We start from the raw sequence: 15,882 nt of genomic DNA, 5'->3' as shown, positions 1-15,882 counted from the left end.
TGTGTGTGTGGTAAGGAAGTGCCGGGGTGTGGTTACGAGTGTGATAGAGTGTGTGGCTGCAAGGATAATCTGTAGGAATGCAAGGATGTGGTTTTTGTTTGTGTACATATGTATGTGTTTGTCTGCGGGCTTAAGTGTGTGATCCTGCAGTGTACAGTGTGTACTGGCATTTGCAAGTGTATATGTTTGTACACATGCGCAAATTCATGTACACCTGCCTTGCGTGTGAGCTTTTGTGTGTGTTTATGTGGTGTGCTAGCCTGTGTGTGTTTGTGTGTGTGCTATCAAGCTGTGTGTGTATTGTGTCCTTGCCACGTTGCCTGCTGTCTCTCTGCGTGTCCTAAACCTGTGTGTGCATATGCGTGTGTACAAGTGTGAGAGCATTCTGCTAGTTTGTGTGTAAGTGCAGAAACATGCTGAGCGTGTTTGTGTTTGTGCAATTCATCTCCTTCATTCCTTTACATCCTGATCCTGTAAATTTGTGCCTATGCATGTATCCAAGAACTGTATACTATATGTATACGGGTTTTATTCTATTTCGTGTGCTTCTGTGTGTGTCGACGCTGCGTTTATTCATGCGAGTGTGTGTGTGTGTGTGTGTCATCCGTTGAGCTGCAACATATCTGCAACTGGGAGTGACACAACAGAGAGCGAGAGATAGCGTAGGTTGGATCTAACCGGGATAAGGACAGAATCCAACAATAAAAGGCAGGGCGGAGGAGAGGATGAAGGGATGAGGTCGAACACAGAAACAGAGAGAGAGCTTTGCAAGAGGTCAGACTGACTGGTCTTTTCTTCCAGATAAATGAGAGAAATAAGCAGGGAAGAGAAAGAGGGAGGCAGAGAGAGGATGTCATGAGAGGAAAAATTAACTGTCTTTTTTTCTTCCAGATGAAGTGAAAATCAAGGAGAGGATTGGCAGCCTCTGACTCACACCATTGGTATTGGCAGTGGTAGCATTCCTCCAAATTACAACTATGTTTCCCATAACCACCCCCCCTCTGCTTCCCGTTGCTTCATCAGTCAGAGGTTTTCTGTTTGGCTTTACCGAGCAGAAAAAACATGTTGGAAGTGTTGTTTCGGTCACCCTTTTTGCTCCTTCCACCATCTGCCATCACCAGAAACTCTAGAAGCTTTAAGCTCTGTTTGGCCTGGAAGAACAGCGCCTTCTGTCTAAATGCAAATACCTTCAGCAGATGTCCCACCAAATCCTGCTCTGTGTAAACTGCAGTGTTCAGGCTGGTAGATCTTTTTTTAACAGTAATTATACTAATATAATATGATGATATAATATGATAATGATTTATTGATGTGAAAATGCCAGACTCAGGCTTTGTAATGCAAAAATGGCTGTCTTGTGTACTGATGCCTTGGCATTGTTGCTATAGTTATGGATTGAAATGAATCAAAAGAATGGACTGAAGATACAAAGAGAAGGAGGAATGGGAGAGCTGCCCGCCTGAGGACAGATTATCTGGTCTTTTTGTTACAGCTGAACTAAAAACAGTACACAGAGGGAAAGAGGGTATAGAGAGCTTTTTAGGAAGATTGAATTTCTGTTTAAAGGTTCAACTCACCCAAATTAGTAGACGACATCGTTTTCCTCTTACCTCTAGAGGTATCTTGCAAGGCAGATAGTTTTGCTTTTATTTGCCAAGCCTTTGAGACACCCATCTCTTGAGATTTCTGCTGATGCTCCGATGAATTGGTGAACAATGAAATGGTGCTCACTGCAAGGAGAAATTTTATATAAAGGATGTTTTGAGTACTCTGGATAATCTTCAGACCCTTCTGAGTACACTTTTCATAGGAATTTCTAAGGATGCTTTCTGCTGAAGAAATAATCCTAAAGAAAACTGTTATGGTCTGTAAACTAGCCAGCGTCCCAATTGCATTCATTTTAGGCGATTGCACACATTTTGATTTACATCCACTGCCAATATCTAGTGCCAATGAAGCAATTTAGTTTAATTTAATTAATTAATATAGTTGCCTAAGCATAACAATACCTTAAAGTGGGATTCCAGTGATTTAGTGTTGCACTTCCATAAAGTTAGGCAACTCACAAAAGACAGCTTTAAAAAAGAACTGTAAAAACTGAAGCACAAAAGGACAAGGACTTTTAGTCTCTGGTGTGGGCTAAGCTCTATAAACACTGGCTCCTACACCTCCCATAATGCAACTTGACAACTTCTTTAATTAGACTCTCCCTGTCTAGTAAATGTCCATGTCTCTCAAACTCCACGCCTTAGTTTGTCATGCAGGATTTCTGTTAAAAACTGCCGTCCCCAAGCCCACACCAAGGTAACTCTGATGACATTAATGTGCAAATTCTGTGGTATCCCTTTAGCCATAGTTTATATGCTATGACCATGATGTTTACTTTAACCTTAACCATACCGTAGTTGCCACATGCAGATATTGTAGAAAAAATATTAATCATTGAATGTAATCTGTGTTTTTGTAGCATCAACTTTCTTGTTTGGTAATAGGATTGCATCCAATCTAACAGGGACATTCATACTTTCTAATAAAGAGTAAACAGACTGAGAGAGATTTGAGGGAGATCAACTCGATGTGAAAGACGGTGTGTTCGAGGCCTTGCCCACCTGTCCTGACACTGCACCACACTAATCAGTCATTGTTGGAACCAAACACACACACACACACACACACATACACACTCCTCCACTTTAACACACAAATACTGGTAATGGACAGATGATAATCACAAATACACAGTGCTCATCTCCGGCTAGATAGCGGAAGAGCACCACGGGTCAGTGTGCTATTATTACAGTTTCTCATTGTGTGTGGGTGTGTGTGTGTGTGTGTGTGTGTGTGTGTTGGAAAGATGAGTCTATAGACTGCTGCTCACCAGCGCTTCCTTGACAGCTTCACTGACAGTAAGTGACAGTGAGGGGCTGCTGAGAAAAACAGGGAACAGAGAGGGGAGTGAGTGAATGAGCGGGAGTGTGTGTTTGTGTGTGTTTGTGTGTGTGTGCGCATGCATAAAAATAGACGGAGCGACTGCAAGGATGCCGAGAGAGTGATGGAGGCTGCAAAGAACCGACGGAAGAGAGAGAGACTGAAGGAGAAAGAGAGCGCAGAAGGGGAATTAAGAAAACCACAGACGAAGACGCGAGGCAGCTTTGTGGCTGAGTGGGAGTGTAGACTAGGGAGAGAGGATGAAGCGAAGGGGGACCAGTTTTTAAAGAAGAGAGGACTGGAGAGCGCAACAGGAGAGAGGGTAGAAACGGAGGGAAGGCTGACGAAATGGAGAGAGAAATCCGGAAAGCGGATTTAGATAGAGAGGGGGGGGTGGGGGGGGAGAGGATGGGAGACGGAGAGCAAGAGAGAGTGCGGGAAAGGGAGTGGTAATTGAGAAGAATGAAAGGCTAAGAGCTTTGAAGACTGTATTAGTTGTACTGTGAGAAAGGGCTATGGATCATTTAGTGACATCGATGTATTGGATTGAGGATAATGGGGATTTATGGTGGCACTTAAGGCCATACCGGCTGAATACCAGCCCAAATTGTCATAATGCAGGACGTCGGGCGGATTGTGAAGGGTACATGGGCGTGTGTCCGTATGGAGCAATGTAATGTAAGAGACGAGACAGAAGGAGACGGTGATCAAAGAAATATTCACTTCCTTAAAAGTAGCATGAACACACTGTAAAAATGTCCCTTTAAAAGGAAAACTCCCGCATTCAAGTTTTTATAACTCAGAAGTAAGAGTTATTATGCCCAATGGCTCCTTTCATATTGCTTTATTATGATAATATATATATAATATAATCTCCGCCTTTTGCTGCTTTAAGGATGCCATGAAGTAGCTTTGAGATGTAAAGGATGTTGAGGCAGGATGTAACACTGAGAGGATTTCAAAATTAATGTGAGCAGAAGGAAAGGTTATATAGTCTGAAGTTAATAGATTCAAAGCCAGTTCAATCACAATCACAGCACTTTGGGAAATGGAACAAATGTAGGGCTGTAAGTAATGAACACATTCATTATTAACAGTTTTTTTTATTAATCGGTTTATCGTTTAGTCTATAACATATTTTTAAATTGGTTGCTTTGTCTGACCAACAGACCAGAACCCAAACATATTAAATTTTTCAGTGATGTAATGATTCAACGCTACTTATTATTGCTGATTCATTAATGTGTAAGCAGAATTTCATATTGTCTGTGGTCAAACTGAAGCTAATTTTCACTATTTTATACAATACCAGGTAGTTTACTTTGTAACAATGCATGATATGTTATAAGCATTTCACTTTGTATGTAGACTCTTTATTTACTAAGTAGTCAAATGAATGTAATTAATAAATAAGTACAGTATTAACATTTGAATTGTAGTGAAACAAAACTTTACTCAAGTAAAGTACAAGAACTTCACAATTGTACTTATGTGCAGTATTTGAGTAAAGGTAAAGTTACTTTCCATCACTGGAAACAGATACAGTAGAGACACAACCAAAATATGTCCCAACAACTATGTCCACCTGGTAATCTAGTAACAGGACTAATTAATTCTCCTTTCAAATAAGATGACCTCATATGAACGCACAAATCAGACTTGAGTGCTTTCACCATCCGTAATCCGATTTAAGCTTAAAAGTGATGACTGTTTTGATTATTTTAAAACCTTCCTTTATCCCTGGAAGGGCTTTTGCTGAGCGTGCACGGTGGTGTTAAGCCACGCGTTGCTTCCTATTCACAGTTTCGTTTTTCACACTTCTGACATGCCAAGTGGAACCTTCCAGAGTCTTCTGCTCGCGGCGACTGAGCAGCTCCACTGGAGTAGCTGGGGGTTAAGCGCCTTGTTCAGTTGGCAAAGTTGTTGAATAATGATGAGTTTTACTCACTCATTCATTTTACATTCCTACAATGGTCCAGCTCATGTTTTTATATCATCTTTTAATCCAGAGTAGCGCAACACTAACAGTTGATAAACTGATAAACAGTTTAGTCCATAAAATGTCAGAAAAATGACACAAATACAAATCAAAATGTACCAGAGTCTAAAGTGACAACTTTGAAAGTGACAGCTTGTTTTGTCCGACCAACAATTCAAAACCCAAGACATTCAAGAAGAGAAGTAAAATGTCACATCTGAGAAGGTCTTCAGTTTGATTTTTATCTGAATAACAGTACAGTGATATGAAACAGATACAAGCTGCAAATCCTCACATTTAACCAGAACTTAGCTAACAATTGCCATTTTTACTTGGTAAATATCTCGAAATTATACACTGACTAAGTTTGTTGATACACTTTGTTGAGGACAAAGTATAGACTGCAAAACATTATGAATATTTTATTAGTATTTACTGCATCAGGTGATTTTCCACATTAAAAAATGACAATTTAGACTTTCTTTGGCTCCGGCGACTATTATGAATCAAGTAGTCTGATCTATTGTATTTCAAGACTTTGTCATGTCTCTAAAGATGTCACAGCTGATTCTGCATTAAAAAACACTGGCTGAAAAAGTGTTTTTCGTTCCATCCAGTAATCGATTCATTGAGTAATTGTTTCAGCTTTAATCCAGAACTATGGCCACAAGCATTCTTCTACAGCCTTAAAGGCCCAAACAACTGGACGCAGTAATTGCTGCGTCCAGTTGTTTGATTCTCCTAATATGATTATTTTATGGTGGATTGTACGCTCGAGGGTTTAAACATCAGTAACACCAGCGCTTCATCTGCATCGCATCACCACCTTGGGGAAAGTTAGTCTTAAGGATGTGCCGATTGCCCACCTTTTTATTCGAGGAATAGGAGTTTCATAGAAAAGTACGGGCATCCCATGAAATTTTAAGCAGGTGCTGCATAGTCGCGTTTAAATATTAAAGAACGGCGCGCACACTTCCACCAATGTAGAAAAAAATATAATTGAATATTCATATTTATTTTTAATGATTCATCAGTCATTAAAAACATAACTTTGACGATATGGTATGTTTTTGTAATGATTTGGTATTTTAGTGAACTGATGTGAACTTTTGTACAAATAATAGTGAATGTGATAAGGCAATAACATCATAAACTGATGGTACAAATTAACTGAAGGTGATGATATGAAAACCTAAAGTCCAGGTACTGTGTTTAGATAAAGATTGTGTTTAGGTGTGGTAGCACTTTTAGCAATGCATATATATCAATTCACCCAAATTACAAGTAAATTATGCAAATAACTGAAGATTTGTCTATGGTTTAACATATCTGTTTGTAGTGCTCACAGCATTGAAAAATTACCTTCAACAGCAATATCTGTTTCCAGAAATAGTGTTCCTGTTACTCAGGATAATCCACAGACCTCTTAACTGTTTTCTTTGGAACTACTTTCTGCCAAATAAATAGTTTCTTGTCCACGACTGTGTGTTGTGGATTATACAGACAGAGGTGCTATTTCTGGAAAAAGATGTTATTGCTGGGAAGGGACAGACACAGATTGACACATCGACCATCACTATTGCATCAGTCAGTTTTAGTTAGCATGGATAGCGACAACTCTCAGGGCACTTTTGCCACATAATGATAATAATAATAATCGCCACCAGGTCCTGAGGCTGCGGCTGGCCTTGTGCTGAAGGTGCATGGAGTCCATGGAGGTAGGAGGGAGGATAGGCGATGTCAGAGAATGGTACAAAGCTAGTCCTTAGCTTAGGTGATGATACAGTAATTAGTCACTTATGGCCATTTAAAATTAATCTCACTCCGAAAAATATTTTGATATCAGCTGCCTTGACTTCTGACCACTGTCATTATTCTCAGTGGGAAAAAAAGCAGGTCAGCTATTGTTCTGTTTTTTCTGCTTGGCGCAGCAACTTCCGACAGAGTTGCGCGGGTTAGCAAATGATATATATCTCAAAGTCTCGGCTGTTTCGTCAGGGTTGATGAGGGGCCACAGAATTTGGCTTAACTGACCTTACAAGGAAATGCATACAAGATAGTTTTGAGCAGCAAAAGCGTTTCTTCAACACAGTATGTGTACTGTTGGAAAATCACCTGTATTAAAACAATACGGCATAAAGAATGTGATTTTGTATATAGCACAAAAATTATAATGTGAAATATCCTCTTTAAGAGGTAGAATCTGTTAGTTTGTAGGTAACCCAGTGCAACATAACCTGCTATTGCTGTTTCCAGTCCAATTTCCTTATTGCTCCGCTTGCAGCAGCTGACATGCAAATCTACCCTGATTATCTAATAATGAACTGTGGAAATGTGAATTATGAGTAAATGTGCATCACTGCTGTCTTGGGAGAGACACTTAAACTGACTGCGTATGATTTTTTTTCCGTAATGAATGTGTTGAGTCAGTTCCGTGACCCCTTGGGCCTGAAAAACGTGTTAAAACTCAATTGTACCATTGTGAAAATACTGCACCCAAGAGTCAGTGAGTAAACAAACGGGATATCTTCGTTCCCAAGTCTGGTATTAGAGATCCATGGTCTTTAATAAAGGCTATATTCTGTCCGTATTTGTGTGTGTATAGAGTAAGAGAGACGGCAGTGAAAGAGACAGACAGTGACGAAAAGACTCCTCTGAGTGGCGTAGGATTATTGAAATGCACCTAGAAAGTAAACTAATTTTCTCCGTGGGTCAGAGGAATGGTTATGGTAATAAAAAGAGAGATGGCATTAGATTCAGTGGTATTTGAAGAGTTCTCTGGAGGGGGTGGAAGGAGGAGGAGGAGGAGGAAGAGGAGGAGGGATCTGTAATATTTGTGTGTTAGAGAAAGAGGAAGAGTGAGATAGAGCGAAACGTGTGTGTGTGTGTGTGTGTGTGTGTGTGTGTGCAAGTGTGTGTTTTCCAATCTGCTTTTCTGTCACTATCTCTGTCTCCTCTGTGTACAGTATATGTTATTCATGAGCTTGACCTACATGCGCCCATGCTTATGTGTGTATGTATTTATGTGTGTGTGTGTGTGTGTGTGTGTGTGTGTGTCTGTCACTCCATGCAGGGGAAAGTGATAAGGTTCTGGTCCACTTTCCAACATTCACCAACCACTTTCACGGTCTGACCACCCAGTTTGATATTTTTTCTCTCAATGGAGCGCGATCTGCGGATGACAGTCTCCACTGTGTTTATGCTTTCATACTTTGTCTAACTGTTCTGCGCTCACACCTCACACCCAGTTCTTCTTCTTCTAAAGGAAAGAAAGGGAAAGAACAGGAAATGGAAAAAGGGTCTATACTGTTTGAAAAGATGCTCATATTGTTACTTTAAACTTAAACAAAGCGGGGTTTTAAAAAAATCAAATCAAAACGGGCCTGTTTTTATCAGTCTAATTTAACAAAATATGGTCACAACAGATGTTCGCTCTGTTCCTGGGTACAGTTGCCTCTTTGTCCACAGAGTCGGATCACATCATGTGAAATGCAAGCTGTCTCCTAAGCAACAGTGAGCAAAGAAGTCCAAAGAAAGCTGGACGTAGCAACATTAGATCTTTAGCCTCTCTAGTCCCTTTGGTGTCCTTCGGCGTGAAACATCACAGACTGGCCTGGTTAGTAAACATGAGCGTGCTGTGTGCAGTTTACTGATGTTCCATTACAGGGGTTCTGGTACTGAGGAGTGAACATTTCAGTTAACTCTCACTACCATTTCCAGCTGCCAACATGCTGCGTTGACTTTTGTAGCTCTGAGGATCACATGAAGTAGCTTTGAGACTGTTCTTTTTTGTTTTTGTTTTGTTTTGTTTCCTTATGAATGAGGATGTTTGGGCAGGATGTGCGATTGAGAGGATTTCATAAAAAAAAAAAAAAACTGTGTTGGAGTCTGGAGTTTGTCATTTATAGCCTCTTAGGAAGTAAATTCAACCACAATCACAGCACTTTGCAAAATGGAACAAATGTAGGGCTGCAACTAATAGTTATTTCCTGTTTTTTTCTGACCAGCAGTCTAAAAAGCCAAAGATAATTCAATGTACGATATAAAACAGAGAAATGTAACAAATACTCACATTTGAGAAGCTGTAATGAACTAATGTTTGTCGGTTTAGCTTGATTACTGACTTAAAACAATCATCAATTATAAAAAATAGTTTTTGATTAATTTTCTGTTGATTCATCAATTGACTAATCATTTCAGCACATACAGATTTTTGGCAAACTGAGAGAAATACACGCCTCAGACCTCAGGTTACTGCTGCTATCTTTAAGATGAACACAGATTTTATATGAATGGACAAGGTGGCTGGGTCGCCCTAAAATCTGTGATGACATTTTATAGGGTATAGGATTTGTATACATCACTGAATGAGTCAGCAGAAAAATCCTTTTTGGGAGAGAAAAAGTATGATATTGCTATAAAAATAGGTGGAAATGCAACGTTAGACGTACAATATATGTGGCATATAATGATAGATTGCAGAACAAAACACCCAGGGGCACAAGTTAACTGGCCAGGTACACAGTCACAGGTAACTGCATTTTTCATTTAATGGGACAAATGGGGGTCATTGCTGTTCTGTACAGTTCTACAACATAAAACCAACACACCCTAATTATAGCCAAGAGTCTTTTATCGTGCCGTAGTTTGTGTGTATTTTTCATGTTTTGGGCTAGTCTCTGGTTAAGATACAGAAGCCTTCCTCTTGACTTCCCCCTCCTTTTTCTTGTCCCTCTTCACCTCAGGGCGTCCAGACGTGGTGGAGTCCGTTCCAGACGAACCCACATACAACGTGAGCAGCGAGCTCACCCTTGAGGTGAGCCGCAACGACGACAACACCGTCATCACCTGTGCTGTCGACCATCCCTCACTCGCCCCGGGGGACAAGAGGAGCGATCAGACTCTGCGGGTGTCGTGTGAGTCAACTGGGAAATGGGGGGGAGGAGGGGAGGGGAGGGGAGGGGAGGGGGGAGGAGAGGGGATGTAGAGGATACTGGGGGAGGAGAGTGAGGGAGAAAGAAACTGCAGAAATTAAAACCGCCAACTGTTTTTGTTATAAATTTATGCTTTGCTCTCTTGTGTTTGGCAGTAAAGACACATACCCCCCCCCCCCCCCCCCCCCCCCCCCCCCCCCCCTCCCTGCAATTTGATCTCTGCACCAGTCATTTCAGATTAGCTACATGTAATAATGACCTTCCTCTGCTGGTGCACTTGCCCAGAGTTGAGTCACTGTGGATAAGAATTGCAGGTAATCATCTAAAATGAAACTGTAAATGGATCCATGTCAGAGCCTGTGTCGGTGCTGCCACCCTGTGGGCGTGACCACGGTACTGCATTACCCAGGGAAAGTCATGTCGTTGTGTAAGGGGGTTATGTCATTGTGGGAGGCAGTGAGATGGTGACGCCTACAGGATGCAGATGGGAGTAGACGGAGACGGGGATGAATGAGACAGTCAGTGCTTTGTGCATGTCTGAACGGTTATGAGTCCTGTGTTATGTAACTATGCTCTGTGTGCATGTGTGTGTTTGTCTTCCACTTACAGATTCCCCTAACGTGCAGATCCAGCCTGAGAGTGATCTGCCCAGAGAGGGGGAGAAGTTTTATCTTGAGTGTGTGGGCAATAGCAACCCTGAGTAAGATACATGCACACACACACACACACCTCATGCAAACCACGTATGCTCGTATGCTTGTATACATACACACTGTCAATTATTTAAACGCAGTCTAGACACCGCTTGCACACCGACGCCAGTTTCAAATCCCAGATTTAAGTTACATCATATTAACAAGGATGCTGTTAGTTAAGCCATCAATTAAAATGTTAAGGTGCAAACAATGTTTTATACTATACAATTCTGTCAACACAAATGAAATAGTGGTCATGGTCATGTTTCAACAATTATGTAACATTACAAAGGCTTTCTTCTCTGTGGGAGTTAATTAACATAATTCAAGAGATAGGTGGAACCTTTAAATATAATTCTTAACTGAGCTTCATTAAAGACTTTGTTGTATATATGTACAATAGATGAGAAGAAGCCCCCATACCTAATTTTATTACCTGAATGATTGTTTGTAATTGTCTTCCAAAACCACCTATAAGAACATTTTCTGATCTGGCGTCAGGACGACATTGTTTGTCAGTGCCTTCCAACACACATGTGCCTATTACAAAAACATATTTCATTTAATTTGAGCGTTTTCTGATGCCACTTCTAAAGTTGAGGTTTAGTTTTTTTTAGATTTGCAGCAGTCTCCATAAAGTACTTGGGAAAGGTTGAGGAAAGATTGTGGTTATGGTTGAGAGAAAGCTTTGTTGACTGTAGGTGAGGGGATGCAGCCACTATCTGACACTTTGTATGTCCAGCCATCCAACCGAACCTTGCTCCTAAAAGGTTTTAGGCTTTTGCTCCTGAGAGAGGACAGTCATTACTGTCTCTGCAGGACCAAAGAGACAGCTTGTCAGGAATCGTAAACATTGGCTGTTTTAAGCATTTGAACAAACAACTGATGCTGATGTTTTTCTAGTGAACTGAGTCTCGGCTGGACAGTTAATTCAAGGTTTAGTTCACAATAGACTATGTCTTGTGTTTGCTTCCTTTCTTTCTTTGTTTGTAGCCTTTTTATCATATCCTTTCAGCCAGTACTTATGCAATCTGTCGCCTCCATCACTTGAACCAGATGCGAGTTCCTGACATGATTCTGATGTTCAGTAAATCTTAAAATATAACCCAACAGATTATCATTCATATCAAGCTTAAGATGATGCATCCTCTTACTTAGTAACTCCGCCTGAACAAGTCAGGTTGGGCGCTGCGGTCCTCACTCCAATCAAAGCTTTCACCTCGGCCATGTGGAGAGGCTCAGTGGATTTTAAGAGGCTCTTTATACAGGCGTACAAAGAAGAAGACACACATGTAAACACACCCACACAGTTACCGAAAAGGTGTCAAATTGCACGGCAGGTACACAATTACAAAACACAAAAAACCATCCAAAAACACCTTTCATGCTTCATGTGCAGGTAACAGCACTGACAGCCTGCTCATTTACACACACACACACACACTTGTATACAATCACACGTTAACATGTTACAATTTCTGACACCTTCTCATGCAAGTACTCGCTTGTTCAAACATGACCTGTATATATACGCACACATGGGCACATTTAGTGAAAGCACCTGCTTGTACAAGCTCTCTTGTGTTGACTGATACAGTGTGTACACAGTTTTCCTGATACCCACAGACACACACACACACAGAAACAAACTGCAACCCCCGTCTTAAATCATGCCCACACAAATACACTCTTTCCTCTAGCCTTTTTGCATTATAGATGAACCTCCAGCCAACCAGCCCTATCGATCCGTTCTCCTCCCCTCTTCTTCGCCCTCTGCCTCCATCCATCCCTCCATCATCGTGTATCTCTGCGCCGCTGTGTCACTCACGGCTCGTTCATTCCTTTCCATCTTGTCACGACAACTCCCTGCCCTCTTCCTCCCTGTCCTTTCCTATAACTCTCCTCTATCTCTTCTCACACCTTTTCCGTCTAAACTCTCCATCCCTCCTCCTCCTCCTCCTCCTTCACCCCCTCTTCCTCCCCTTCATCTCACTCTGCTTTCCTGTCACTCCCTCCCTTCTTTCTCCCCCCTTGTCAGCTCATCACAGGAGTGGCTAGTAATAAGACTAGCCGGTTAGTGTGATTGACAGGTAGAACAGATAGGGGGCGGGGGAGGAGGAGACTGTCATTGCATGTACGTGCTTTAAAAGGCAGCAAAGGAGTTGATGAATTATAGAAAAGCAAGGCATGAGCAGTGTGTCACAGCTGGGGGGGTTCAATTCCCACGGGGACCACATATGCTAGAGATATATATATTTGTGATACAATTAGACACTGTGGATGAAAGCACCACTTAAATGATGTATGTTCTATAGAAGGAATAGTCTTGTTCTATGGTAATAAATGGGTCCATTTAGTTCAAAATGGCCCTGACAGTGCAAGGGTTCAGGGTTTAGCTCCCACTGAGATCACTGATTCTAAAAATGTACTTAAAGGTGCAGTGTGTAAGATTTAGCGCGAAAGGTCCTCTCTAGAGCCGGTGTTTGGTTTGTCCATTCTGGGCTACTGTAGAAACATGGCGGTGCAACATAGCGGCCTCCATGGAAGAGGACCCACTCCCTATGATATAAAGATATAAAGGGCTCATTCTAAGGTAACAAAAACACACTGATTCTTATTTTCAGGTGGTTATACACTAATTAAAACATACTTGAATATAATGAATACTATATTCTATTTCTACCAAGTCTGTTAAGCTAGATGCCACTAAATTCTATACACTGCATCTTTAACTCATAATACACAGAGAGGCTTTAGATAAAAGCGTTTGACGAGTGGCAGAGGCTGTATGTAAAAAAAAACAAAAACGAGGCTATAGAAGAAGAGAGGAGAGAAGCTGTGAGGCCGATGCAAAAATGACAAGGGAAGGAGAAGCAGAGAGCTAAGGAAAACAAACCGACAGGAGAGCGAGAGGTAGAGAGACAGGAGAAAAGCGTGGGCGGAGGGGAGACGGAAAGATTTGGTGACAAGCAGCGAATGACTAAGACAGAGAGAGAGAGAGAGAGAGGGAGAGAGCAAACAAGAGGAAGCCGGTGTGTATGTGTGAGACAGGGCGAGAGAGGAGGGAGCAGTTATGTGCACCGCCGCTCGTGGATGAGCTAGTGTCCAATCAAATCAGATACAAGTTGCCCCCGCCGCTGTCAGTCAAAACCCAATCACTGCGATGACACCTTTCCTCCGACACACCCAACCACTCGGCTCCCTCTCCTCCTCTCGGGCTGCCCTCCCCAATCAAACTCAATGAACGTCACACTCCATTCCATAATACACAAGACTTCTCCGTCTGTGGTCACATCCTGTCAGGTTCAAAAGAATAATTCACCGTATCAAATTCTATACCGTGTTTCCTTGACGCCTGGCAGCTAGAGGTCTCTAATAGAAGAGAAAGGAATTTGTGCTCTACATTCTGTTATATTCTTCATCTATTTGATCAGCACGGCCCAGGAGTGCTCACAGTCGCATCGCATTTCTGCTCTAGAAGTAATTTAACCAGGTTAAACACTCCAAGACTGTTCGCTTAACACATTTACAGCTAAAAAGCCTTGCATAACTTTGACCTATCGCGTGCAAGCTGCCTTATGTGTACAAGGTCATGGCCATGGTTAGAAAACAGCAGGTGACATGTAACAGGATTACAGTAATCTGTAACCTGTAACTCCTTAAAGGATAAAGCTTTTGTTGTGGTGTTCTACATTTTTATCAGCAAATCCCATGAAAAGACTAAAACTACAATTAATTGATCCTACGGCTTTTGCAAAGCCTGACGTAGCATATTTCTCTGTGCCAAAAGAGCTCCGTTGTTGTACAAAAACACATCAATAAGCCATACTGTTGCATTTAGTGACATGCTGCATTACAGTGGACGTGAGCACTTAAGTTTATTTTGAGTCAATCCCACATACACCATCCTGGTGCTGTAAATACTCACTAGAAGGCCAAATGTGTATTCATCCGCAGCTCAAAATAGTCCCCAGGAAAAAAAAAAGCACTATTTACTCCTGTTTGTAAGACATTTGCTGAATTCTGTGTAGCCCAGCTGATTTTGGGAAGTTGCTAGGCTTATAAAAAATGTAAAACTTTCTAAAGATTTTCATCTTCAGGAGAAACAATAAGGCATAGGGGTAGTGCCACAGACAGGGTAGTGAAGTCTTAAAGTAAGAGATGAACTGACGCATTGATGATTTAGTTTTTTGAAAATGAGTAAAATATAGAATAACACCGGCCTTATCCTTTGATAATCTCTTACTGTAGAAAAACACTGATGAGATGACAGATACTTTTGGTAGAAATAAAAAGTTGGATCACTGAGATTTTAGACATTAGCATAATTCAGCTAATCTTATATGAATAATTTAGCAAAAAAACACCCAAAAGCTCTTTCTTTACCATGATAATGATTACAGCTGTAGGAGAGAGGAATAAGTTCCACCAAAGTATCCATAATTGCAGTACAGAATGTCTTCAAGCACATCATGACTTTTGTGTAGTGTTTACTAATGCATGCATACTAATTGAAAAGTTTCCACCTCAGCAGAGCTCATAGCCAAGTATAAAAGACAAGGATTTAGACATGCATGACGGGAATTATCAGCATGGTCTGAAAAAAAGGAACATCTGACCAATCCAGCTTTGTGCTCTTAAACTACCTGCTGTAAAATAGAGATTGCCTTTTGAGCATTATGTTTAATAACACTACACCAGTTACAGCCTTCTAAATGTGAAGTTAATTGTTCAGTTAATTGCATATTATCTATCATTTGGAGGCGGTGTAATACAACAGCTGATTACATTTTATAGCAGGTAACCAGACGATGTAGCCAAACACGTTTGTTTTAAATACTTTATGGTTGAATTTTTATTTGCCTTGGGACTGGACACATGAGGTTTTTTTTTAGTGTTGTTAGGATTTATATTCGTAAAATGACACGTATTCCCAACTTTAAGCTTTTCAGTAAGTCCACAGTCTCCCATGTGTTAGCTCAGCCGCAGGTGTCAAGGAAGCAGACAATGTTTTGCCCGGCAGCAACAACAGAACTTGTTGTAGGTTTTTGCCTCTCAGAAACATAAAAGTAAATTTAAATAATTCTGAAATATTAGTGAAAATCTAATGGAGCTTGGTGTAAGAGCTGGGCTCCTCCTGCATTTAACAGTCACTGTAAAGCCACTTGACCACCACAGTGAATTTACAGATTGCACCTTTAGGTGTTGTTGAGGGTTTGTTCCCATTTGGAGGAGTGATTAATCAGTCCAACACATTCAGGTCTGTCCCCGACTCAGACTCCCCGTCATTGTAATTACTGTACAGCGCTTAAGGACTCACACATTTACATAATTGATTCTTTTATCA

General features: G+C 41.1%; 1 protein-coding gene across 2 annotated transcripts in view; it reads left to right on the top strand.

The window, feature by feature from the left end:
* cadm3 (cell adhesion molecule 3) overlaps window positions 1-15,882 on the top strand; it is a 92,450-nt gene that overhangs the window by 63,572 nt on the left and 12,996 nt on the right. For both annotated transcript variants that reach the window (XM_067606575.1, XM_067606576.1), the window contains exons 6-7: window positions 9,652-9,822; window positions 10,450-10,540. In XM_067606575.1, the coding sequence (XP_067462676.1) occupies window positions 9,652-9,822; window positions 10,450-10,540 (262 nt within the window). The remainder of the gene's footprint in view (window positions 1-9,651; window positions 9,823-10,449; window positions 10,541-15,882) is intronic.

This window comes from Thunnus thynnus, chromosome 12 (genome assembly GCF_963924715.1).
Source record: "Thunnus thynnus chromosome 12, fThuThy2.1, whole genome shotgun sequence".
NCBI lineage: Eukaryota > Metazoa > Chordata > Actinopteri > Scombriformes > Scombridae > Thunnus > Thunnus thynnus.
The sequence above is the reverse complement of the archived record's forward strand: the minus strand, read 5'-3'. Positions and strand labels throughout refer to the sequence as shown.